A 25850-nucleotide genomic window follows, 5' to 3' on the forward strand; every position below is an offset into this window, starting at 1 on the left:
TGTGTTGTTGTGATTGGCTAGGAAGTTTGGCCAGATGACCCAACTTTAAGTTGTTTCTCCTAACGGATCAATGGGGCAGGGAGGAAGATACAGCACCTGCAAGCATGGTTATAAGGTTACTTTGATCTCCAACATTACCCTGTTATGGTTTCGAATGCAAGCACCATCAATTTTTATAGCTGATGCTACCTCTGGTAGGAAAGGAACCGATCTTTAAACTCCCTTGGAGATAAAAAATTATTCGATTAAGCTCCTTATTCTTCTGCAAGTGCCTCTAACAAGGACAAGCTGCAAAAAACAGGGGCCTTGTCAGGGGTAAAACCTTCTCAAAATCCTTGTGAGCAAGGCAGGTTCAGACACAGATGACATTTCTTTTTGAAGCCCGAAGGTCATTTTTAGATACCCTCTCTTACAAGTTTTATCACCCTCGTCTAACTGCATTTGCAACTGATGACTGAACATGGTCCTGTTTGTTTAACACTCAAATGTCCTTGGTGGAGTAAACTTAATTCAGATGGGTCTTCCTTAGGCAACCCAGCAGCTGCAGGAGCAGGAGGAATTGTTAGAAACAATTGTGGGAACATGATCAGGGGCTTTTATCCGTGCCATGAGATCATTACCCTCTCCCTAAAAAGTTAATTTATTAAGATGTGCATCACCTAGGTTTATAAGCTCTTACCAGCTCGATGAAGTGCTTGGCAACTACCCTGCCCACCTTCTTTTTGAGTGCCTGGTGTTGGTCAAGTCTAAAATGAGTCCGCTTTCCAATATTACTTTAACACGGAGTTATTACTTTTATTTGAATGTGCATTGGCCATGTTTATAAGCTTCGTAGAATTCTCTTACTTGTTAGATGTAAGATTGAAACACTTGTCTACTTTTTTTGAAGCGCTAGACGTAACACAGGAGGCTAGCTAAGGCTTCCAGTGTTCAAGCAGAGTTATGGGGTCTTAGAGAAGATCGGTATTTGGCTAATAGTTGTGCGATCGGTTGATTGGAAGTTGAAGTGGATGCTAAATTGTAACTGGATCTCGTTAACAATGCATACACCGCTGGTCACCCTCTAGGAACTTTGATTGATGGTTGCATATCCATGATGAAGAAGTTTCAGAAGGTGACCGTCAACCACTGCTTTGGAGAAAGCAAAATGGCTGCTAATCTTCTAGCTAGGAAAGGGAACAAGTCTGATTGTACTTCAGTTTCTGTTCTTAATGTTTTCCCCGAACTGAATTCTGTGTTGTTTGCTGATATGTTAGCAGTATCTACTCCCAGAACTATGCATGGCTTTTAATTTTTTCAATGAAGTTCCCTTTTGAACCAAAAGAAAAATGTGCCAGCATAACGTCGAGTCAAAGTAGCAGGTATGGTGACTGCCTATGAACATTGCATGGACCAAAGCTTGATCAATTTTCCAGAGGAGTAGGTTAGCACAAAACCTACCCTTGTAGCCTTTATCTGCAAAAGTTCACATTTTCCTGTCTTCCCTGATATGAAGCAAAGGCCTATGTTCAAATTTAAGTAAATAGTCTGAAACCAGGATTGGTGCAATCTGGAAATAGTGTACCAGACATCTGAGCATGGCCACATGAAGGAGGGATGGTTTGGCTTTTGTTTAGTTTCAGACTTTTTGCTTGATAATTCTTTGGGAAATTGTATACAATTAGTTAGCAGCCAGACAGCATGTTAGCAACTTAAGCCATCAAATTGGAATTTTACAGCTTTCCCTGTCCCCAAAAGCAGCCTAAAAGGCCCCAAACATACATACACACAGTGACAAGAAGCGGCATCAGCAGCAGCATCTTCTTTTCCTGATACACTTTCCCCGTGGTTATAGAATAGTTAAAGCCTGTAAAGACAAAGTTCAAGTACTAGTTTATTTAACTTTGTTCATATTTTCTGAGACCTGAAGCTCCCTCTTTCCAACAGGACAGCATGGAATATAATGAAATTGGATTTGGGAAAACATCTCACATGGAGAAGACATCAGTTTGAGGAACATAGAAGAACATTTCAGCCATTTTTTACTCCCCCAAAAAGGAAACTGAGGATTCCAATCTCTAACAGATGATTACACTTGATTTCAATTAAGATTTGATGCTAAAAGTATGCAACAGGGTTTGCCACAGATTGTACATAAATAAATGCATTTTTTGGGAATTTTATTACCTCAAAAGACCAATGTTAGTATTTGTAATCCTTTGTGAAACAGCTATGATTACCCTTTTAAGAGGTTTAGGGCCCATGGAGATCAATTAATTTTCTAATTCCTCCTGTTGGCTACCTTCCTTTGTACTCTTAAAACTATGCCTTTTCTAGTCAACTTGATTCATTATCATGATGATGATATGGGCTTCAACTCCTCAATTTCTACCTCTCTTTTCCCATTCCTAATGAATGAACTGGCAAAAAAAAAAAAAAATTCAGGGTCTGAGCTGTTTCTTTATTTAGATTCATCAAAGTAGTAGAACTTTGGGGTTTTTTTTTTGCTTGAAAGAACCCTAAATTTCACCATCAATATGCACCATTTTAGGATCACAACCTTTTAAATACAAAAGGAACAAATGATTTGACACTTGGGATGGCAAAATAAATTGATGTATACCTTCCCCTAACAAAGGTTTGAAACATTCTTTGATTCCTTGGAAATATATGTGCTAAAATTAAGTAAAATAATAATAATTTCATCTGTGTCCATTCATTTTTTTTTATCCATCTTTTTTAATAGAATGTTGTAAAATCTTTATCGTAATTCCGTTAAACTCGAAAAGAAATAAATATTTAAAAACGAAGAAAGGATAAATTTTTAATAAAAGAAATTCATTGATTTAATAAATAAAAGCACTATGCTGAAAATAATGAAATGGTCCTCGTTATCATTCTTCCTAAGTTTCACATCAAATCATCATAAGGTTTCATTTTTTTTTTATTTTGTGTGTGAGAATCATGCCATCATTTCCATGTGGAAAAGTAAATGGATTAAATTAATTATTATATTAATAATTAGTTTAATAAATAAAGAAATCTTTTTTTTTTCAATGTTTTGCAACTACTGCTACTACTTAACTTTCAATGGTAAAGCAGTCTTAGTCAATAAACTAGAACTTGATTACCTCATGTAATGTATGTGGACAAGTCCTCCTTAAAAGGAAGAAGAGAGAAAGAAAATTCTTGAATTTCTCTTTATAAATTAATTTGACCATCCAATTTTTCTAAAAGATGACATAATTTATATGTATCATGATCAATGTTTGCATGCTGTAATTGGCACCTACCAACAACTACAACTAACCTTTTTATATAATATATAAAACAAATATATTAAAAACCTTCCCTCCTTCCTTTTTCTCGATCCATCTTTCTTTTTCGAAATGTCTTAATGTGAATTTTTTTTCCTTTATAGGTATTTAATATTTTTACTTTTATTTATATTATAAAATTATATTAATATAAAATACATCAAAAAAGGATAAAAAAAGAAACAAATGAATGTTAAAAGATTGTTCGGACGTCACAATATATGTTTCGAAATCCCTAATTTAAAATTTTATAAGTATACAACATATGTTTGCTTTGAATATAATTTAGATTTATAAGCAACATTATTTTAAATCTTTATCCTATTGCTTCCTCTAAAAAATCAAAATAAATTATTATCATGTGGAAATTGACTTTCGGTGTTCTTTATTTGATATAAAAAGCATGAATATATATATATATATATATATATANTAAAAGACATGAATATATATATATATATATATATATACAAAGAATACAAAAACATGGGGCAAAACCCAAATTTGTTAATATATATATTTTTTATTTTCCCAAAATAAAACCATGGGAACATCACATAGAACTTCACATCAAAAAACAAAAAACCAAAGCTTTCTATTTTTGGGGGGTCTTTCTCAAGAGTGGACTTGACCCATGAAAGCAACAAATGAACATTGTAAGAAGAAACACAATCAACCCTTTATTCATGGTGTTTGACTGAGTAATTTACATTTCTATTTGAATTTTGCTTCTTGAATTGATAGAAAATACAAAGATAATTGACTCTAGCAGATAAAAGATACCTAATTATATCAACATCTTGATTTGATTAAATTCGACAACCTCGTTTAAAATTTATTTTCGTAATAATTCACGATCTTTCTATTCATAAGATAAAGTTTGAATTTTTTTTATTATATTCAAATTTTCGAGAATGGTCAAATGAAACTTGTATTAAACTTCTTTTTCCCACCATATAAAAGTCACAATTCTCTTTTAAAAAAATTCATACTTTAGGAAAAAGTCTAAATTTTATCAAAATTAGGTATTTGTTTTATTAATATACCAAACTACACCAAATATATGCTACATGAATAGTTCAAATTTTGAATAAATTTGCTAACATCATTTTGATTATTTTATTTGAAATTTAAATCACATGTTTTATATTGTATGATCCGGTCGTTCAAAAATTGATCAAAAATCAAAGTTCAAATTTTTTAAAATAAAAAACTTATTTTTATAAACAATTAATATCACGTAAATATATAAATTATTCAAAATTATTAAAGATAATCAAATGAATATTGTATTTAATTCTTTTTAACCCTCAAATAAAAATCACATTTTTTTAAAAAAAAGGAAATTTAATGCTTTAAGAAAAAGTCTAAATTGGGTCAAAATTAGGTACGTGTTTTATTAATACATGTCGACTACGTGTTTGTTTCTTACATTTGATTCTGTTTACGACAAGCGTGTGTCGGAGGCGCGTAAACAATGTCTTTTTGTACACGTGGTAGACTTCTATGTGCGAGTAAGCCAGCGTCGCGAGTATGATTATATTTGACTCCCACTTCCATAGCATGACTCGTTTGGCTGGTTCAAAATGAAGGGCTTTTTAGTTTTGAATATCCAAAAAGAAAAAAAAAGATAGATTTAAAGGAGTATATATATATTTATATAAAAAGGAAAAGATGTTCTTTTGAATTTCAAATTTAAAATTAAAGATATATATCTATATATTTAAATTTAAAATTTATTTTGAATAGGAGGGAAAATTAAATAATGATTTTCTGGTTATTTGAAAAAAAGATATATAGTTTACAAAAAGATAAAATTAGAAAAAACATAAAGTTTTTGATTTGCAAAAAAGCTGAAGATTCCAAATTTAAATTAAAAGAATCTTTTTATATACGTTTTTTTGGATAATTTTGCTTGTTAAAATTGGATTTAGGTGTCAATTAACACGATAGGTAATTAAAGAAAACAATACGAAAATTTACGGAGATTATTTTTACAAATTTAACTAGAAAATGTATAACAAAAAACTAGAGTTTAGATTTGAAAAATATTTATTATTCATATTTATTATAATCATTTCAAATTTAAGACAACAATAATAAGTATTCGAAAAAAATTATTCCGGAAATCAATAAGGTATTCATTTTTTAACAATATTTATTTGTCAATAAAATAATTTTATTTTAATGGAATAGAAAATTGAGATTTGAAAATATTATTGATATTTGAAATAAAAATCTATAACTTAAATTCTTGTGATCATCCTTTGTCATCATTAAAATATTTGAATAATAATTTCTTTATTTAAAAAGAAGATTGAGAATCCAAATCTCAAAATAAATTTTAGATTTCCACAATCTCATACTTTTAGTCAAAGAATCTTCTATTTTCATGTGGACCTAAAGAAAATTAAATTAAAAACTTCCTAATCTTTGGATTTATTATTATCTATTTATTTAAAAAAGAAAAAGAAAAATTATTATTACATTTAATTTTTGGCAAGTAAAAAAAAATGTTGGCGGTTACAATTCATTAATTTAATATCCTTTGTCCCAAACACAGCCTCTTTCACATTCTTCTTGAAATGCTCTTTAAACTGAAACTCACATATTCATTCGTCTCTCTCTAAAACTTGGATTCTCTCAAGCTCTTACCTTTTCTTTCTTCTCTCTCTCTCTCTCTCTCTCTCTCTCTCTCTCGCCAAATGAAGCTGACGGACGGAGACGCCACCTCTTCCGCCGTTAAGCTCGACTGTTTTAAATGACAAAGCTAGCTTTTGCTCTCCTTGTGGCCGTTGGTTTCCTTGCAGCTATCTCCTTCCCACGGTTAACTCATGCCTTGGGCTCGGGCTCAACGCTCGCCGTCGCCTATGGCACCGTCACAGTCTGCGCCATCGTAGCCGCGGAGCCGAATCAACGGATTATCTGCTACCGCCCCGGCGACACATCTTCCTCCGCCGTCGTCCCCATCCTCCCGAACGTCTCCTACTCCACCGTCGTCGGTGGGGAAACCGACGTTTGCGCCCTCCGTTCCGGCGGTTACAGCCTCCTGTGCTGGAAAACAGACAACCTGACTTTCCCCGTCAAACGCCTCTACATTAACTACACCGTGACCCTGCAATCTCTCTCCATCGGTGAGGAAAGGATTTGCGCGACGACGACGAACACGTCCACGCCAGTATTCTGCTGGAGAACCGATGGTAGTAATAGAAACAACAGCGAGGAGTTACCGAATGGTAATTACAGCATGGGAAAAATCACATCCGGGGTCGAGTTTTCTTGTGGGATTGTGTTGAGTGAAAACAACCGGGTGACTTGTTGGGGAGATAACCCGGTCGGGAAACAAATAGAAAGGCAATTCGGGAACATGTCAATGTCGAATATCGAAGCCGGGTTTTCCCATGTTTGTGGAGTGAGCTCAGCTGGGGATTTGGTTTGCAAAGGAGATAACTCGACAGGTCAACTCAATGTTCCATCAAACAAAGGTTTGAACTTTGCTTCGGGGTTAGCGCTCGGGGAAGGGTTCAGTTGCGCAATCAGGAGGTCGAGCGGTACAGTTGTTTGTTGGGGTTCGATGGGTGAGACTGCGGTTGGAGGAATCGGGTTCGAATCCATCGTTTCAGGCTCAAATTTTGCTTGTGGATTAACTACCAAGAACCTTTCAGTAGTTTGTTGGGGTCCAGGGTGGCCTGGAACCAATGGGTCGAATTCAAATTCTACAGTGAATGAGTTACCTTTGGGAGCTGATATTTTACCATGGCCTTGTGTTCAGTCCTCTTGTAATGAGTGTGGGTTATATCCTGACTCAAGCAGGCTTTGTTTTGGCTCTGGTAACATTTGTAAACCTTCCCCTTGTTTCAATTTCACCGCCCCACCGCCGCCGTTGCCGGCAGCTCCACCTCTGGGTACCACGCGGTCGTCGCCATCTAAAGAGTTGAGGAGAGGGTTATTAGCTTTTGCAATAGTTGGATCAGTTGGATGTTTCGTGGGGATTTGTAGTATTGTTTATTGTTTATGGACCGGGGTTTGTTTTGGGAAAAAGAAAGTGCATAATTCAGTTCAGCCAACAATCACTAGAGCTGGTTCTAATGGCGGTCCAGGATCGAATAACAGTCCTCCTTCAAGGTCATCTACAATCAGACGCCAGAGTTCAAGAGCAATGAGGCGTCAAAGAAGTGGAACATCATCGAAACATGCTGATAGAGCTGAGGAATTTAGCTTGGCTGAGCTTGCTGCTGCCACCAATGATTTTTCATTCGAAAACAAGATTGGTGCTGGGAGCTTTGGGGTTGTTTACAGAGGGAAACTGCTGGATGGCCGTGAGGTGGCAATCAAAAGAGGTGAAACAGGTTCAAAAGCCAAGAAGTTTCAAGAGAAAGAGAGTGCATTTGAATCAGAATTGGCATTCTTGTCTAGGCTTCATCATAAGCATTTGGTTAGGCTTGTTGGGTACTGTGAAGAGAAGGATGAAAGGCTTCTGGTTTATGAGTACATGAAGAACGGTGCACTTTATGATCATTTACATGATAAGAACAACGTTGAGAAAAGTAGTAGCCTGCTTAATTCCTGGAAAATGAGGATCAAAATTGCTTTGGATGCAGCCCGAGGGATTGAGTATCTTCACAATTATGCAGTTCCACCTATAATTCATAGAGATATCAAGTCCTCTAACATATTACTCGATGTGAGTTGGACAGCAAGAGTTTCAGATTTCGGACTTTCCTTGATGGGTCCGGAATCTGACAGAGATTACAGGCCAATGAAGGCAGCCGGAACAGTTGGTTACATTGATCCTGAGTACTATGGCTTAAATGTGTTAACAGCAAAGAGTGATGTCTATGGTCTCGGGGTTGTAATGCTAGAACTTCTAACAGGGAAGAGGGCTATATTCAAGAACGATGAAAATGGAGGGACCCCAGTGAGCCTGGTGGATTTTGCAGTGCCTGCAATCATGGCAGGGGAACTGGTTAAGGTTCTGGACACAAGGGTTGGACCACCAGAGCTGAATGAAGCTGAAGCAGTGGAGCTGATGGCATACACTGCGATGCACTGTGTGAATTTGGAAGGGAAAGAGAGGCCTACGATTGGTGACATTGTTTCTAACTTGGAGAGGGCAGTGAATGTTTGTGATGGCAGCCATGGCAGCATCTCTAGTGGTACATTCTCAATTGTTTCAGAGTGAAAAATTTCAACTCTCCCTAAAGGAAAAAGTAAAATTTTTTTTTTCTTTTTCTCTCATTAATTTTGGAGTGTAAAGATTTTTAGGACTTTTATTTTTATTTTTTCACATCCTCTAACATTGAGCTGTAGTGTAGGATTTTGTGAACACTGACAGCAACCAGAAATGATTACATGATTTTATTTTCTTGTTGCTCTTTTCTGCCATGGCAGAGCTTAGCTTGATTACTCTCTTCTTCTTTCTTTTCTAATTTGACCATTTGGGGTTCATTTCAAACTAAGAAGCCAAAAAGAAAAAGTACTCACACTGTTGGGGGCCAACCTGACAAAGCCTAGTAGCCAACCAGAAGGAACCAAAAAGGCGTGTGGACAGGGACTTTTAGCTTTTGTCATGTGCTTTGAAACTTGCATCAGGTTTGGTCGCGTGTTTCACTCTGGAACTCTACAGCCCACCAGGGGCACGAGCCTCAGATTTTGTCAAACACCCATGCACTGAAATGGTCCAACAAACACAAAGGCAAAACAAATGGGTCCATAGCTTGGAACACATTTTTTATACAAATTCACACGTATGGGCAAATCTAGATAAAGGAGATTGACTTTGAACCATGGGTTTGGTCAGTACAATAAGGCCTAGTGGTTATCCTAATCATTCGACACGTGTACCATCGAGATTCCGAGTTGGCATGACTGTACTGAGGTACAGTAAAATCTCAAAATTCATTAATTGGTAAATTGGATTCTCTTAGTGCCATTGATTCCTTATGGAATGATTCTGAATTGGAGCGGTGACTCATAATTAATGTGAAAGCGGAAGAATTAAAGTACACATTTAAATGAAATTAAATGTCGGTGGTCCTTGGTGAGCCAGATAAGGCGGTTCAAGGACTCATGGGTAGTGGCTCGATTGGCCGGTGACCCGCCTCTTTCCTGTCGGCCTTATTTATTCATTTGCTTGGTTAAATTTGTGGAATGATAAAAAGGGTGTTGTGGAAAGTGTTCGCAAAATCAAGACTGGTATGGTCGAAGTGTGAAACTATATCTTATTATACCTTTTCACACTCCCCACTCTGCATTGTTAATGTAATTATACTAGTTATACAGATGATAGTACAATTAAGTTACAGTACTGTCAATGATATATTATTAATGGTACTCTCTCATATTCCTAATAAATTTCGATACTAAATTTTTAGTTTGAATAAAGGGTTTTTCTTTTTCAAAAAATTAAAAAATTTCAGATTCCCCATTATTGATAAGATGTGATGTCATCATTACCAACATCTGACATCTCCTGAAATTTTTGGACTTTTGATTTATCTTCAATGGACTGAAATTGAAAATCAGAAAAAGGAGAAGCTTTGGGCATGGACTTGGTGCCAAGAATTTGGTTCATCAGTCATCACTCAATGCATTTTTTAATTTTGTTTTTGCCATATGGTATGTAATTTAATGCTCATGAATTCTACCGGTCAGTTTTTCCATGTTAAGGCAAAAGTTAAACATATCTAGAATATTCAACATTGTAACTAATACAGAATCTCTAGGCTGAAATTATTGACATATTGACCCCAATTTGTCTCACATTCAAGCCCACCTTTTTATTGTCGTAGACCCTTGTGATTCGGGCGGGAAAAGAGAAAGAACAGAGAAGGGCAATGTAGGAGACCAAGTCAAATGGATGCTGATGGCAAAAGCCAATTTCCTGGGAAAGTTCTTATCAATCTCAGAGCCATACATCAGGTTAATCTCATCGCTAAATAGCCACTCTAGTAGACGAGTGGGTATTAGTATGTCAGCTTGCCATGTCATATGCCACGTGAACAGACAGACTTTCCCGATGTTTACGGGGTACTTTTTTTTATTGCGGTAATGAGCTTGAACATATGCTCAGCATGTACTAGCACATATAAAAGGACTGTATCGTCTATGGAAAATTAAAAGAATTTTTTTTTTTTCCAAAATTTCGATCACTCCCCAAAGTTTATAGAGAATGGATATGGTGAGTGAGCAAAAAATCAATTGTAAGTTCAGTTTATGTAACAAAAATTGGAATGATAGGAAGTTCTGATTCAGATTCGCGGATGTCTTCTTCTTTCTCGTTGTGCTTCAATGTCATTCATCCAATCGGAGAGTCTCAAGAGACCTTTGTAGCCATAATAGGTTACTGCCATCAGAGCTACTACAATGATGATGAACAGAAGCAGCCGCTTCATGGTGGCAACAAATTTCTGTTGGAAAGACAAAGTTAAATGTTGTTGAGAAAGAGAAGTGAATTGGAAATGCTCACTTAAGTGTGTGAAGAGAACAACATACCTGAAGTCTTGAGACTTGCTTGTCCTCTTGAATCCGATCACGCCTTTTTCTTCGCTTTGGCCCATGCTTTTCAATTTCTGGGTCCTTTTTCTTCAATAAAGAATGCAATGGTATAAACAAATCAATGATGAAACAGAAGTTAAACAATGCAACCTCAATTTAAAAGATCTTACCTCCAAAACCTTAGGCTTGCGCAATTGTAGAGATGAATCAACCTCCTGTTTTTTGCTCTTACAATTGGAATTGCAGGGCAGAAGTCCAAGTCCAAACTGGTTCTTTGATATATCGTTAGGATCACGACCAGTATCACGATATGCTGCCTGCACATCTTGGCATACCCATTCCTTCTTCAAGGTTTGGCATTTACAACGAACAGTAACCTTGCACATAGAAGATAGAGATTAAGTAGGAAATTAATAACACCACAAATTGTGATCATAAACTCTGCTACAATATTGCTAAAGTTCCAGAGACTGCATCTGAGTAGTTCTGTTAAATAAACAGATATATTGAATTAACTAAAATTATTACCCTTTTGCTGCACTTGTCAGGTGCTGGGCATTGACCAACATGGCATGTTTCAGGGCATAGATGCGTACAGTTGGGCAACTTTCTGCAACCCAAGTTTCAAAAGTTTTAGTATAGAAATGCATCGCAGTGAAACATTATTTACCAGTTCTGATACATGGAAATGTATCTCATTGATATTAGGACAGTGAAAACATTCCAATAACTTAAAAAGTCGCAGCAGGGGAGAGAGAGGAGTATATTAATAAACTACCTATGGCAAGGCCCTCCACATGAGCGAACAGCCACTTGATCCTTTTCAGATAAGCTGTTATAATAGATGCACTCAAATGCATGGACCATTGCACCACAGTGACATGACCGTTTCACAAGCACTTTGCAAGGAGGGCATTCTCCAGGATGACATGGTAGGGGGCAGGGATGAGAACATTTGGGCATCCTCTCCTGCGCAAATATTTAGGAGATAAGGCAATTGAAAACAAAACAATGTCTCTTGTAACTAGATATACTATGGTATCAATAAGTTGCTGACAGCAGCCTCATGCTTTTAAACCACCCAAGAGACAAAGAGAGCAAAACGAGTGAACAAAAAGATTAACAGGAGTCAATATCATAATAAATGAGGGGGATGAGAAGCACCTTCTGGCAAGGGAGATTACATTCTTCACAAGACTCACTTCTTTTGTGATATCCTGATGATGACGACTGAATCTCCAGGGAATGGCAAGTTTTCGTACAATAGTGATTGCCACAAGGAAGAAGATTTCCACATAAATTATCACAAGAAAATCGTGCTCTATCTGAGCAAACCATCTGAAAGAAGGAAGAAGAATGAGTTCAAAGTCAAGTAGACAGTCTTGGACAATCAAATATATTGATTAGAAGCTATTTGCAAAACTAACCATCCTCTCTGCACCAATGTGTTGGCCAACACATGGTTTCCAAACAAGTTCTGGGCAAGGAGGGCAAGGAGTGCCAGGAGTGCACTCATTCTGATGATTTAATTTCTTTTTCTTGGGTTTCAACATGAATTCTGGATTAGGAGGAGGTCTTGGCCCATGACACCTGGAATATGAAAAGGAGAAGAAAAACTCAGCTAACAGAAATGTATTGTAGAGAAAAGTTTGAAGTCACAATTTAAAGTAAATATCAACAAAATATTTGGCAAACCTTAAGTTGCACTTATGACCGCATGGATATTCTTCTTCACAAAGTAACCGACATTGGGGGCAAGCTCCATAATGGCATCTGTGTGGCTGGTAAAATATGGATGAGAATTACTAGCTAGGAGAACTTCAGCAAGATATGCTATACTTCCTTTATGGTAAGTAAATTGTGAAACAGATATATCCACTTTCATGAGAGATATGTGCATAAATATAGAAGCTTTCAAACATGATAAAGAAAATCAAATTTATGGATGGCATCATCAACTCAGGCACTGTCACATTACCATCAACAAAATAGCACAACAGAGTCTCAAGAAAATTAGTATATTAAGCTCCAGCTGGAAATATAAAAGAAATAAAAAATCAATAGTACCTTCAAGTTTGATGCATGCCTGCACAAGGGAGTTATCTTGCATAATTTACGACATTTAGGAGGCTTTTGATCCATCTCAGTACCACAAGGAACCTAGAACAAATTATAGAGACCATCACAAAATGTTTACCAAAAATGGCTCATATTATTAACTTTATGCATATAAAGTAACATATAGGAGCAATTTGCCAAAACACCACAAACCCATCATGGCGATCATACCACTTTCTAGCCAGCATATGAGATCTTACCAGTTGAATGCAGTGATTATATCTATCTATAAATGAATAGACAATCCTTAATAACCAAGCTCTCACCTCAAAGTGTGTCTCACCACATGCACATGAAATTGTCACTATAACTGGACATGGAGCACAGGCACCTCTACAATAATGAAACTCACAATTAGCACATTTGCCATCTAGAAAGTACTAATAGTAAAGAATGTATAGCATCTGAGCCATTCTTTTCTCCTATAGTTACCAAGATAATTATATAATGAAGCCGACTAGGACTTCATTTTGAAAAGTTTAGATGATGAATATTTACTCCATCTACAACAGGCATGATAAAGATGCTAAGCAGCTGACTTTATTTAGCATTTTCTAATCTAACAGATTTATTGCACAACATGATACTCATAAGAAATGCAAGTAATGAAACATGAATATGAAGCATACCGATGGCAAGGTGCAGGGCATTTGTGGTTTTTGCACCGAAGCCTTTTATTACAAACCTGAAACATCCATAATTATATAGCATTGCACACACACAAAACAATTTCAACAAAAATAAAAACAGTAGGATAAAGCACAACACCTCTGGACATGGTGGGCAGTTTCCATCACAACAACGACGCTTACAAGCATGGCGTCCGCAATCCCTAGTTCTCAAACACTTCCTCTCACATGACAAATCTTGATAGCAAGGAACCTACACTAAATTCAGTTAAAACATTCATGGGAGAAACTCGAAAACCGTAACTGAAAATCAATCAATCATATTCTACCTCTTTCTTCAATCCTCCACACCGGCATGATTTCTTAACCATGATCCTACAAGTCTCCACACAAGGTCCCTTATGACACCTCTCCGGACACCTATGGAAACCACAATTTAACAACTTGTTACAAGTTGCACCGCAAACGGGCGCCGCCACATCACACGGCATCCCTTCATAAACTCTTTTCCCACAGGGACACGACTGTTTCCCTTGCAACGGGCATTCCCCGCAATCTCCTGCATGGCATCCTCTTTCACAAAGATGTTTTTCGCAATTAAGTAACTTTTTACACTCATTTTCGCAGCGAAAATCCCGGTCACAGCAATCTTTTTCTTCTTCCTTTTTACCGCACCGGCAACAGTAAATGTCACGTGCACGGCAAGGAGGGCACGTGCCTGGATGACAGATTTCAGAACAGCGATGTTTGTTACAATCTAAGAGTTTGTTGCAAGGTTGATTGCAAGAAAAGTTCTTGAAACCGCAACGGCGGAAATCTTCGACGGAACCGCAAAAGCAACGAGTTTTGATGGATTTCGGGCAGGAAGGGCAGGGTCCAGGGTGGCATAAAAGGAGGCAAAAGTGACCGCAATTGTTGGGCAACTGGCGGTTACAGATTTCACCGCAAGAATGAGGGAGAATCCAAGGGTTGTCAGAAGGAGGATCTTGGAGTTTGCCGCAGAAGCAAAGGTAAGATTTTGGGATTTGAGATTTGGAGTAGGAGAAGCGGCATTTGGGGCAGTTCCAGGTGGCTTGTTTAGCCGCGACTTCGGCGGTGATTGGGAGACGTGCGGAGGCGCGTGCGGCAGAGAGCTCGGAAGATTGGCGGGCCCAGGATTGGATGCAGAAGAGGTGGAAGAGCGCGAAGCAGAGGGAAGAGCAGGACCAGGTAGGATCCGAGGGGCGGATTCTTTCGAGACATATAAGGCATGATAGAGCGCCGGAGGAGGAGGAAGTCAGAAAAGATTGGATCTTGGAGAGATCAACGGCTGTGATAGAAGATGATGATGATGACGATGAAGACGACGAAAATTCGAGGTAGGCTTTGAAAATGGAATTCGAGAGGTCGGATCCAATGTGAAAGTTGTCAGTATCGGAATCGGAGTCCGAATCCGAGAACGGCGGCTGCGATGGAGGTGGCGGGTGATAGTTTGCAGTTGCGCTCATTTTGGAGATTTGAGTTTTCTGGCAGTGTGGGTTTTGCCGGGTTTTTACCGGGTAGAAAGTCATGTGTGATCAGCTGATAGCCGTTATTTTCTTAAAAAATTAAAAAGGCGGGGATAGCTCAGTTGGGAGAGCGTCAGACTGAAGATCTGAAGGTCGCGTGTTCGATCCACGCTCACCGCAAGTTTTTAATTTTATTAATATTGTATAATTTATTTATTTATTAATTAATATCATGTATTTTTTGTTTTATTTTTTTATTAACACGGTACTGTTTTATTTTTTTTTGTTTATTAATATCGTACTTTTTAATCATACTTTTTTTATTAATATTGTATTATTTTAATTTTTTTATTTATTAATATCATATTTTTTTATCATTATCCCACAGTATTAATTTTTTATTTATTAACATTGTACTTTTTTATCGAACTTTTTTTTATTAATATCATTTCTTTATTAATATTGTATAGTTTTAATTTTTTTGTTTATGAATATCTCCTACCATTTTAATTTTTTTATTGATATTGAACTTTTTTTATTAATATCGTTTGTTTATTACTATTGTGCAGTTTTAATTTTTTTGTTTATTAATATCGTACTTTTTTAATCATACTTTTTTATTAATATTGCACCGTTTTAATTTTTGTTTATTAATATCATACTTTTTTATTATACATTGTTTTTATTAATAACATCCAATATTAATTTTGTTGTTTATTGATACCATACTTTTTTATCATAATTCTTTTTGTTAAGATCGTTTCTTTATTAATATCTTATGGTTTTAATTTTTTTGTTTATTAATATTGTATAAAATTCATTAACCACGTATGTCAAAACATCAAATATATATAAATCTGAAATTTAATTTTTTATTTTTACTTATTAATAACGTGACGTTAAAGCATCAAATATATATAAACTCGGGATTTAAACTTTTATTAATGCATCGAATATATATAAACTCAAGATTTAAACTTTTATTTTTGCTTATTAACAACTGTGATGTTTTCTAGTGAACTAATGGTATATAAAAACTATACATTATTAATGCATCAAATATAAACCCAGGTTTTTTAACATTATCTTGAAATACACTGCAAAGGCTTATATCTCGGAATGAAATCACTGGACCAGAAGTTGTGAAAATGTATTTTCGAAAAGGATCAAAAACTTTTCAGACCTTGCAGATTGATGAAACCAGCAAGCGAAGATGATAAAACAATACAAAGTTCTGCAATGGAAAGTAAAGCAACAATAACAGATAAACTAATATCAAACTTACTAATTACACAACTGGTGTAAGATTCTTTGTCACATACTTATGTATAGCAGACTACAAATATTGCTAATTACACGCCGCAATGGTAGCAGCAATACGTAGCAGATATTATTCATGGTATGTCACACAGCAAACACTAGTAGACAACTGCACACAAGCTCACAATACCATCAAAGAATTTGAGGGTTGGTTTCAAGGAAATCTTAAACTCTTATATCAGACAATTCAAAGCGCATAAGGAGCTTTACAGAGTTGTACTTGTCGCCCTTGCGGCTGTTGAGGGGAACTGCTCGGATCCCACTTCTTAGCTCTGAAACTGGTAGGCATGTTTGGCCTCCGAAGTCATCCTTTTCGGACATGTCATATTCGTGTACTTCAATCCGAAGTAGAGCCAATTCTGGAACAGTTAGAGGGAACTCGAATTCCTCATTCCAAGAAGGCACCCAATTGTCTTCTAATGTCTTTGTTTTCTTCATCACATTATCTGCTGGGACTCCAGCAATCCCCACCTGGACACAGATTAACCAAATTCCGAGGTAAAGATCTTTATGGGAGGTATTGCAAGATACAAAAGGTTGCTTGCATTGAACTGGTATTACTTTATATTAACTTACCCTTGCGTAGAAGTCTGGAGGCGAATATGCATCAAAATGTGTGTGATGGAAATCATGATACCATCCTTCACCCATATACACGGTCACCTTTCCGAAACAAGAACAAGAAATTATAATGATTGAGCTAATAAAGGGAAAAAGACATCGATGAGTACAACAAGTACTTCAGGAATAAACAATTTTTCATATCCCATGGTGGGAAACAGTAAACACTCACCTTCAAAACTGTTTTCACTGGTAACCTAACGCTGGGATCAAAGACATCATCATGTGGACCGGACTTCAATAGGAAATCTGGTTTTTTCACATAACCACATCCCCCATTAGCTTTGAACATTCCATGCATCAACCACAATGATCTTCCATAACCCTGTCACACACACCAACAACAAAATAAAATAATCTTAGCATTTGGCGAAGCAACTAGCAAAAGTTCACTCAAGAAAGGCTTCATCCATTTTCCTCTCTTATATCTATTAAACTATTATCTCTTAAATGATGATCGAACATCTAGGTTTAGGATAGTCTTTACAAATTTCATCTCTATATCCTTGAGCTATGCTAAACCATTATGCCTTCTCCATAACCAGTTGAAGTAAGATATATTACCATACCTGATACTTCTACCTTTTTACTCATTATTTCATCTAAATATTAAATAAATAAATATTAGAAGGAAAACCCTCTCTAGTCTAGAATGAATGTTGAGAAAATATAGCTAAAGGGAGGAAAAAAAGCAAAAAAAAAAAAAAAAAGGGGAAGAGTGGGGGTGGGCACCGTAAACCTGCATATTAAATGCAACCATTTGAGCTCCATGCATCCACCCAATTAATGGGTTGTAATTTGAAGAGTCAACACGTATACCCTTCGGATATACCCTAAGAATATTCCGCTGGGTAAACCTGTAGCAGGACAAACATCAGAATGAGGAAAGCAAGACCCATATATGGTGATACAGAAAGTTCTAAATAACTACTAATATCAAACCAGCCAAGCCACTGATAGCCCTTCAAATAAAACAGCCAGCTCACTAGTAACATGTATCGTGCACTACTTTAAGATCATCTAGAAGTAGATTCATCAAAGCAGTGTGGAAGCAAAAGCTCAAGAAGCCGGGACAAATGTATACTCTTTGCATAAATATAACCAAATGAGGTGCATGCTCACAATAGAGAAAAAGAAGCTACCAACTTAATAGTAACAAGAGATGATCTCTAATAAACAGAATTTGCCAAAGTTTTTACTTAATACCTGACAATTTGTTTTCCATGAGTTAATGCCGCCTTTTCAAGTTCTTGCTCACTCATGCTAAGACGTCTCACTTTATCAGGATCCACCCTTAGCCACTCATCTAATCCTCCCTTTGGCTTCCCAGCATGAATAGCAATTAAACGTTTATATTCTGGGGCTAGATTATGCTGTGACTTATCTCCATCCTCAGGATCTTCCTCATCTTCTTCATCCAAGTCATTCTGCCATAAGACAATAACCAGGAAGTAAAATGTAAATTTTAAATAAACAGCTAGTAAAACATATTTGAAGTAAAAAATCACACTCAGCATCAGCAGACACCTTATCATCAGCTACATGACTGCCTTTAAGGTCTGGAACTTCTTTTCCCCAAGCTTCTTCGTCACTGGCAGCCTTACCCTTCTCTGCATCATTCTCCTTGTCCTTGGCCTCTTTGGCCTCAAGGTATTCTTTCGGTGGTTTTGTAGATATGATTATGCGTTTCTTCAATGACTCTGGAGAGGGGAATTCTTTTAAGCATTCTGGGCCGGGAGAAAACAGGACGTCTCCAAATGTTTGAGTGACCATCTAAAAATTAGCCACAGAAGAATAAATTACGGGAACATCAGATGTTTGAATTCCCATCAAAAGCACCAAGACTCACCTCGGCAACTTTAGCCTGAAGATCTGGGGCAAGATGGTCTTCTAGAGTTATAACAACTGGATATTCTGAGGCAACAAACGCATGCTCCCTAATAGACTTCAAACACTGGATGAGTTCCACAGGAGTAGTCAGAGTCCTACATGAAGAAATTATTTGTTATTCTCTTAAAAGCAAAATGACTGACCTGGGACGGACTGTTATCTTAAAACTTAGAGAGATTAGTTAGAGGGAGGTCACATAGTAGTGGAATCAGTTGTATCTCAAGCAGGTGATAGACATGCAAAGTTACAGCTTTGATAAAGAGTAATGTTTTTTCTTCCTACAGATGTTTCCTCATACAATGGCAACCACATGCCTATGTGCAAGGTGCCTGTTACATAAACAAGCAACTGTTGTCTTTAATTTATTGCCATGTTAAAATAAATAAATGCAACCATTTCCCGTACAAGTCATATTTTCTTCTCCCTTCAGTTTTCCCTTATGGTGGCAAGTAGATGTATATATGTTCAAGATATCAGCAGAAATAAATGAGCTGATTGTAGTGAGAGTATGACATTTTCAGTAAATTATTTATCATCATTTCACAAAATGGAAATTCCATCCACGTTAAAGGCTTCGAATGGGAACAATTTGCACTTCAAGAACATACCTTCCATGAAGAACATCAACATTATCTTTTGCTGAATTTGGCCATATGTCCAATTCTATCACTCTCACACCTCTCTTAAGTGCATTTATGATGGGGACGTCGCTGCAGTCACTACTTAGTTGATTCCCAGTTAGATAGGAATTGTGACCAGTATATATGAAATAATGAGACAAAGGAGCACTCATATCATGGTGCACCTGAAACCAAAGAAATGAACATAACATAAACAACATCAGCACAAACCGTAGAAAATTGTATAAGTTTGTTTTCAGCAATCAAACTGAAAAGTAAATTGCAGATAAGGGGTATCACAAAAGCTCAGATGAAAAGATTAATCCTAATCTTTTTCCTTCACCAATCTCAACATTAACAGTATAGCATATAAGTGAACAACAAAAGCAAAACCAGTTCAAAGGTAAAGACACATTGGCATATTTTAGCTAGAAGTTAAATAGGTGAACATGTGCCATCAAACAAATCAGCATCATCACAAGATCATCCTCCAAAGCTAAGAAAGTAACAAACCAACCCAGTCAATACACATTACTTGCTGAGCAGAAAATAAGTATTTGTTTCCATCTAAATCCCATACAATCCAAAACACCAAATTTTCCTACTAAAAACAGAAGGTTCAGAAGAAAAGTATCCATTTTTAATTCGGTTGGAGTTTATTGCTGAAAATTCAAACAGAAAACAACAAAGATCATATTTTCAAAATTTTAATTTTTCTCCTAAATTTCCCATCAACCAAACAAAAAAACAAGAATCCTCTATGTCACAATCAAAATCCAAATTTTGGAAATAAACCACTCAATCCCTAAGAAATAAATGAAAAGGAAAAGCTAATCCTAATAAATCAATATCCAAATTGGAAAACAAAAAAAAAAAAAGAGAGAGTAAAATTTATTACCCCAAGAGAAGCAAGTGGAGGGTTAATATCACCAAAAAGGTACTTAAAAAAAGCTTCAAGATTTAGACCCTTTCTGTGAAAATGCTTAACACTATCAATAATCTTCTGAGCATCTTCTATGGTGGCCTTCTCTTCTTTCTGGACCTCAACCAAGAACCTCTGCAGCCCATCAAGGTTCATGATCCCATTCTCAGAGTACTGTTCAAACAACTTCTTGATCCCCTCTGGTGCCTCCGAAACTGTCAGCCTAAACCGCCTCCGGAAGCAGAAGCAGACCCTGTAAGTTTGTTTGGACATTGGTTTTTCCAGGAATCCCCAAATATCTGATCAAAAAAAAAACCCAGAAGACAATCTGCAAATCCGCACTGCCTGAAATTGTTCAGCTTTAACTACTGAGGCTGTCGCTTCAGCGCTTTGATGAATGATATGTTTTCTGTCAGTTTGTCCAGAATAGTTGGGTGGGGATAGGTTGTGGGACCCATTCCTGAATGTGGGTCCCATTTACAACCTATGGATGTGGACCCCAACTGACAGATGGCTATTGAATAGTTATGTCGGTTGGATTCGGCATTGGCCATCTTTATCTTATCGTCTCGATGACCTGCCCAAAAGTCACTGTGACAAGTTTCAGCCTTTTTTTCACAATCATTGAACGTTATAGGGGAAATGGTGAAGTACACCTAGATTATATTAATCTATGGTTAACTTATTACACTTTTGTCTCTTGGATAAGTAAAGAATGAAAGGTTGTTATTAATCCATTGAAGTCTTGTTCATAGAAAAATCTTTTGTTTGTCCTTTTGATGGTGGGGAGCTATTCCCCTTGGCTGCTATGTCATTGCTGGCTGAGTTTTCCTTTTGCCTTTCCCAGTGTAAAGAAGTTTTTTTTTTTTAATTAGTATATTTGATTTGATACCCCTTTATCTGGTTCTTTCTTTCTTCTTCTTTTGTCAGAGAATATTTAGATTTTTCATGAAGTGGACTACCTGCAGAAGATTGGGGGGATAGTTTACTGCAAATTGCTGGTTAAAATATGAGAAAGAGCTGTAAAAAATGAAGTTAAATTAGCATTGATTATGTTGGGCCAGTTCACAGTTACCACATTAACTTCTTTGTCGGTAGGTCTTTTTCCCCATGTGTTACATCTTTCAAACGCTGGAGAGATTAGTCAAAGCTTCTCAACTTTTTTTGTACAATTTCATTAGAAAAAATGAAGTACTTCCTGGATAGGATATGTCTAGCATATGCCATTTGTCATACTTTCATTTGTTACTCTCAAATTTAGTCACTGAAACCACATCCTGGCATTGCATTTGGAAACCCAAATTTGTAATTAGACTGCAGAGGATAATTACAAGAACAATCCTCAATTTCCATTGAGAGTGTTCTTGGAGCAAATGCACTACAGATTTGGCTCTCGAAAGACGAAAAGCAACTTGGGATTTGGTATATAAACAATGAGATGGAAGAGATCTTATGTATCAGACAATGGCCTGTCAATGACACTAATTTGCCAGCCCAAAGCCAACAGAGATATTTTCATATGCTCCAGAAAGACATGGTAAAAGCTTTAAGATCATCTGTGATCATCAATCAAATCTTCCAGAAGAAATAGTAAGGAATAATTCTGGGCTACAGGGTAAAAGAGTGGCGTGCAAAATTTCCTATCATTGCTTCAGAATAGAGCAAAAAACAAACATTAGACATTTTAGCATATCAGAAATTCTCTCACCTAATTACAATGACTTATCCCTGCATACACCTCATGGGGTGCAAAGGGGCAATCCGCCTAGAATCCTGGATGGATAATTCTACACTCTAGTTATACAAACTCAAACTTCATCAGAAGCCTTACATTTGGGAGTTTCTTTCCCTTTTTGTCATGCAAAGGAACTGACCGGATCCCAGGCCTCAGGTCTGAGACAGGCAAACATGTTTGGCCACCAAAGTCATCTTTCTCTGACATGTCATACTCGCGTACTTCAATCCTAAGCAGAGCCAGGTCAGGTACAGTCAGGGGATATGTGAATTCTTCATCCCATACAGGAGACCAATCATCTCCAATTATCCTGGTTTTCCTTTTAGCTTCATCTGCTGGCACCCCAACAATGTAAACCTGCCATTTGGTTGGTAGATTGGCTATGATCATCATATATCATAAATATGAAGGAGCCACATCTCAATCAATTACTTTTACCAACATATCCCGGGCCACAGGCTTATCTTTCGAGTTCTTTAATAACATTACCACAAAATTTAATGCAAGTCTTTTGTTCCTAATAGTTTACGCTTATGAGTGGTTAGGAGAGCCTTGTTCATTCATTTTGATCACTAAAATGAAGCAGTTGGATGGTAGCTTTTACAAACCATAATAAAGCAGATCTTGTCTAAAGAAGCTCCATCTAAATGAGAATTTCCCATATATTGCGATGAGAAGCATATACAGCAATATTGCTAACTGTTATAGTAACTAATGAAATAGGATCAACCAGTTTTAAGTTCATCAGATAGCCAGAATTTTTCTCAAACCTTTGTGTAGAAGTCCGGAGGAGAGTATGTGTCGAAGTGTGTGTGGCTAAAGTCCAACCGCCATCCATCCCCCATGTATATTTTCACCTGTAAGTAGTAAAAGCGCTCTAAGAAAAAGTCATAATGTAGACCACTTTAACTTTGAGCCAAACTAATATGCTCACCTTTAACATTTTCTGCACTGGCAACGTTATTTTTGGATCAAGCACCACATCATGTGATCCTTTCTGCATCAGAAAATCAGGTTTTCTCACATAACCACACCCTCCATTGGCCCTAAACATGCCGTGCATCAACCAGAGTGACTTTCCATATCCCTGATAAAGGACATTCAAATGTTATTAGTAGAAAGTTTTACAGTTGATAACACTGTGATAGTCCAAATAAACCCCATTGTCTGCTTAAGAAGAGGTGTTTCTTTGATTAAAACACATTCTAAAACTGCAATGCTGGGGTTAACCTGCATGTTAAATGCAATCATCTGAGCTCCATGCATCCATCCAATAGTTGGCTTGTAATTTGATGAAGTAAAACGTGTACCCTTTGGATAGATTCTCAGGATATTCTTCTGAGTAAAGCTGAAAAGTTAGCATGAATCGGCATTGGTCATGCACAGAAGAACGTAGAGGAAAAGAAAGGAAAAACTTCTTTGAGCATTTGACAGGTACCTCACAACATCAGATCCGTGAGATGCTGCTGCTTTCTCAAGTTCCTGTTCACTCATACTAAGACGTCTAACCTTATTAGCTGCAACTTTTAATGCATCCTTTAAGGCACCCTTTGGCTTTCCAGCATGAATGGTAATTAGGCGCTTGTATGCAGACACCCCAGTTTGGCCTGATTTGCCAGTACATTCGTTGAAGTCTTCATCATCATGATCACTATCACTCTGCTACCCATGAGCAAAGTTTTCCCATATTAGCTAACTTAGAAGTCAAGCTATGACAAAATTAATTGCTGTCTTACCCTATCATCAGCTTCTGACTCAGGTTTGTTGTCCTGCATCTCCTTTGAGGATGATTCCTCTTCAGAAAATCCCATTTCACCTGGTGACGAATTGTCTTTGGACCTAGACTCTAGATATTCTTTCGGTGGCTTGGTTGAAATAATTATTCGATGTTTCAATGATTCTGGTGAAGGGAACTCACTTAAGCAATCTGACTCAGGGTAGTACAGCATAGTTCCAAATGTTTGAATGACCATCTACATGAGAAAATATTTGAGGTCATCATATAGAAAAAACAATATTAAAGAGAAAAATTGAAAGCAAAAACAAGTGATGACTAACCTCAGCAACTTTAGCCTGCAATTCTGGTGTAAGGTGGTCTTCCAATGTTATAATAACTGGGTAAGGAGAAGTAGCAAAAGCATACTCCTTTATGGATATCAAACACTTGATAAGTGACACAGGAGAAGTCAGGGTCCTACAATTTATTCATTGATGATGCTGTGAGAGAAATTTCAATGTACAACTAATGAAATCGAGTAAGCTGATTCTATAAAGGTTTTACACTAAACTGCAGTTGATTAATGGACAGTTTGGCACTGCACCTGAGTCCTTCAAAGATGGTTTAAATTGCAAATGCAATAATGTCAAAAAGGTTCGAAATCTTCGGTTCAAACTAGTGTTTGCAATGTGCAGCTTTTCAAGCCAAACATGTTGCCAAACTAGGCCTTATATTATGGATTCAACTTCCTACCTTTCTTAAACAAGTCACACCCTCTCATAGCTGTAGCAACATCATAAGAATAATGCCATATGCTGCACCACATCTGCCCCTATTATTCGATCACTACTTGGTGTAGTAAACAAGTGTCGAATAATATTGAGGATAAGATCTATAGTTCAAACTACCCATAATTGTGTGGAAATTGCTGAATTCGGTAACCATTCTTACCTTCCATGTAGAACAAGAACTTCATCTTTCGAGGAACTTGGCCATAGATCGAGTTCGATAACTCTGACACCTCTTTGCAAAGCCTTGATAATTGGGACCTCACTACAATCACTGCTCAGTTGATTCCCAGTTAGATAGGAATTGTGGCCTGTATATATGAAATAATGTGACAATGGAGCAGTCATATCGTGGTGTACCTGGAACAACATATAATCTGTCAAACCTAAAGCAGTAAATTCTTCTGATATATCAGCAAAGAAGGAAAAGTTCAATAAAATCATCATCAAGCACAAAAACCATAAATGGAACATCAACAAGGTAACATAATAACCAAAACATGATCCTATTTAATTAGCCATAAGATTGTATTCAAGCATGGATGTTTGTTCAAGGGGATAGAGAGGGGGAGAAATCAGAAATGTAACCTGAGTTTTAATGGGGCCATTGAGATCATCGAAGAAGAGAAAGTGAAAGAAATCATCAAGGTTAAGCGAGTGACTAGCATATTTGGTCACATGGTGTCTCCTGCTAACAACCTGTTGAATTATACGCTCTGCATCTTCCAGGGTCCGGTCAACCTCACCCTGGTGCACCACCAGGAATCGTTTGAGCTGCTCCGCGGTCATGTTGAGGGCGGCGGCTGCTCCACCATCTGTGAACTCGGCAAAGGCCTTCTTGACATCAGCGGGAGGCTCCACCTCGTTGATCTTGAACTTCCTGTTGAAGAAGTTGAACATCTTGTAGTTGTAGCTGCCACTGTCAACGTTCTCGTTCATCTTGTCCTTCCCCTTTATTAGTTTCTTGGCTGCTTTGTTTTCCTTCTTCTTCTTTCCTGTTCTTCGGGTTTGGTTGCTTTGGGTTCTTTTGGGATTCAACGGAGAGAGAGATTGAGAGTTTTTCCAGGCCCTTGAAATGAGGAGCTTTTGATGCTTGATCGTTGGAAGTCAACGTTACCAGGACAGGCACCATCCTAACACCATGGTTTTATTTATATATATATATATATATATATATATATATATATGTGTATATATTGTTTAGTAAACT

General features: G+C 37.0%; 4 protein-coding genes and 1 non-coding gene across 5 annotated transcripts; 2 read left to right on the forward strand and 3 right to left on the reverse strand.

Moving 5' to 3' along the window:
* LOC18585849 (putative serine/threonine-protein kinase-like protein CCR3) lies at positions 5899 to 8667 on the forward strand. The gene has a single exon (XM_018129639.1). It carries the CDS (start codon positions 6058 to 6060, stop codon positions 8476 to 8478), a length of 2421 nt encoding a protein of 806 aa, XP_017985128.1. The 5' UTR covers positions 5899 to 6057; the 3' UTR covers positions 8479 to 8667.
* LOC18585850 (NF-X1-type zinc finger protein NFXL2) lies at positions 10288 to 15056 on the reverse strand. The gene is made up of 13 exons (XM_007008903.2): positions 13870 to 15056; positions 13680 to 13793; positions 13541 to 13596; positions 13178 to 13244; positions 12861 to 12953; positions 12489 to 12574; positions 12221 to 12383; positions 11958 to 12131; positions 11572 to 11762; positions 11322 to 11403; positions 10964 to 11170; positions 10791 to 10880; positions 10288 to 10705 (listed from the first exon to the last, which is right to left on the reverse strand). The coding sequence occupies exons 1-13, from the start codon at positions 15025 to 15027 to the stop codon at positions 10547 to 10549; spliced, it is 2640 nt and encodes an 879-aa protein (XP_007008965.2). The 5' UTR covers positions 15028 to 15056; the 3' UTR covers positions 10288 to 10546.
* TRNAF-GAA lies at positions 15135 to 15207 on the forward strand. The gene has a single exon. It is a non-coding gene; the product is annotated as a tRNA-Phe (tRNA).
* LOC18585851 (phosphoinositide phospholipase C 2) lies at positions 16275 to 20816 on the reverse strand. The gene is made up of 9 exons (XM_007008906.2): positions 20377 to 20816; positions 19467 to 19663; positions 18818 to 18953; positions 18496 to 18741; positions 18175 to 18395; positions 17708 to 17825; positions 17141 to 17293; positions 16924 to 17010; positions 16275 to 16818 (listed from the first exon to the last, which is right to left on the reverse strand). Exons 1-9 carry the CDS (start codon positions 20671 to 20673, stop codon positions 16513 to 16515), a joined length of 1761 nt encoding a protein of 586 aa, XP_007008968.2. The 5' UTR covers positions 20674 to 20816; the 3' UTR covers positions 16275 to 16512.
* LOC18585852 (phosphoinositide phospholipase C 6) lies at positions 21941 to 25771 on the reverse strand. The gene is made up of 9 exons (XM_007008907.2): positions 25229 to 25771; positions 24804 to 25000; positions 24194 to 24329; positions 23872 to 24108; positions 23574 to 23794; positions 23366 to 23483; positions 23070 to 23222; positions 22906 to 22992; positions 21941 to 22492 (listed from the first exon to the last, which is right to left on the reverse strand). The coding sequence occupies exons 1-9, from the start codon at positions 25577 to 25579 to the stop codon at positions 22199 to 22201; spliced, it is 1794 nt and encodes a 597-aa protein (XP_007008969.2). The 5' UTR covers positions 25580 to 25771; the 3' UTR covers positions 21941 to 22198.

The sequence above is a fragment of the Theobroma cacao genome, chromosome 10 (genome assembly GCF_000208745.1).
Source record: "Theobroma cacao cultivar B97-61/B2 chromosome 10, Criollo_cocoa_genome_V2, whole genome shotgun sequence".
In the NCBI taxonomy this organism is placed as follows: Eukaryota; Viridiplantae; Streptophyta; class Magnoliopsida; order Malvales; family Malvaceae; genus Theobroma; species Theobroma cacao.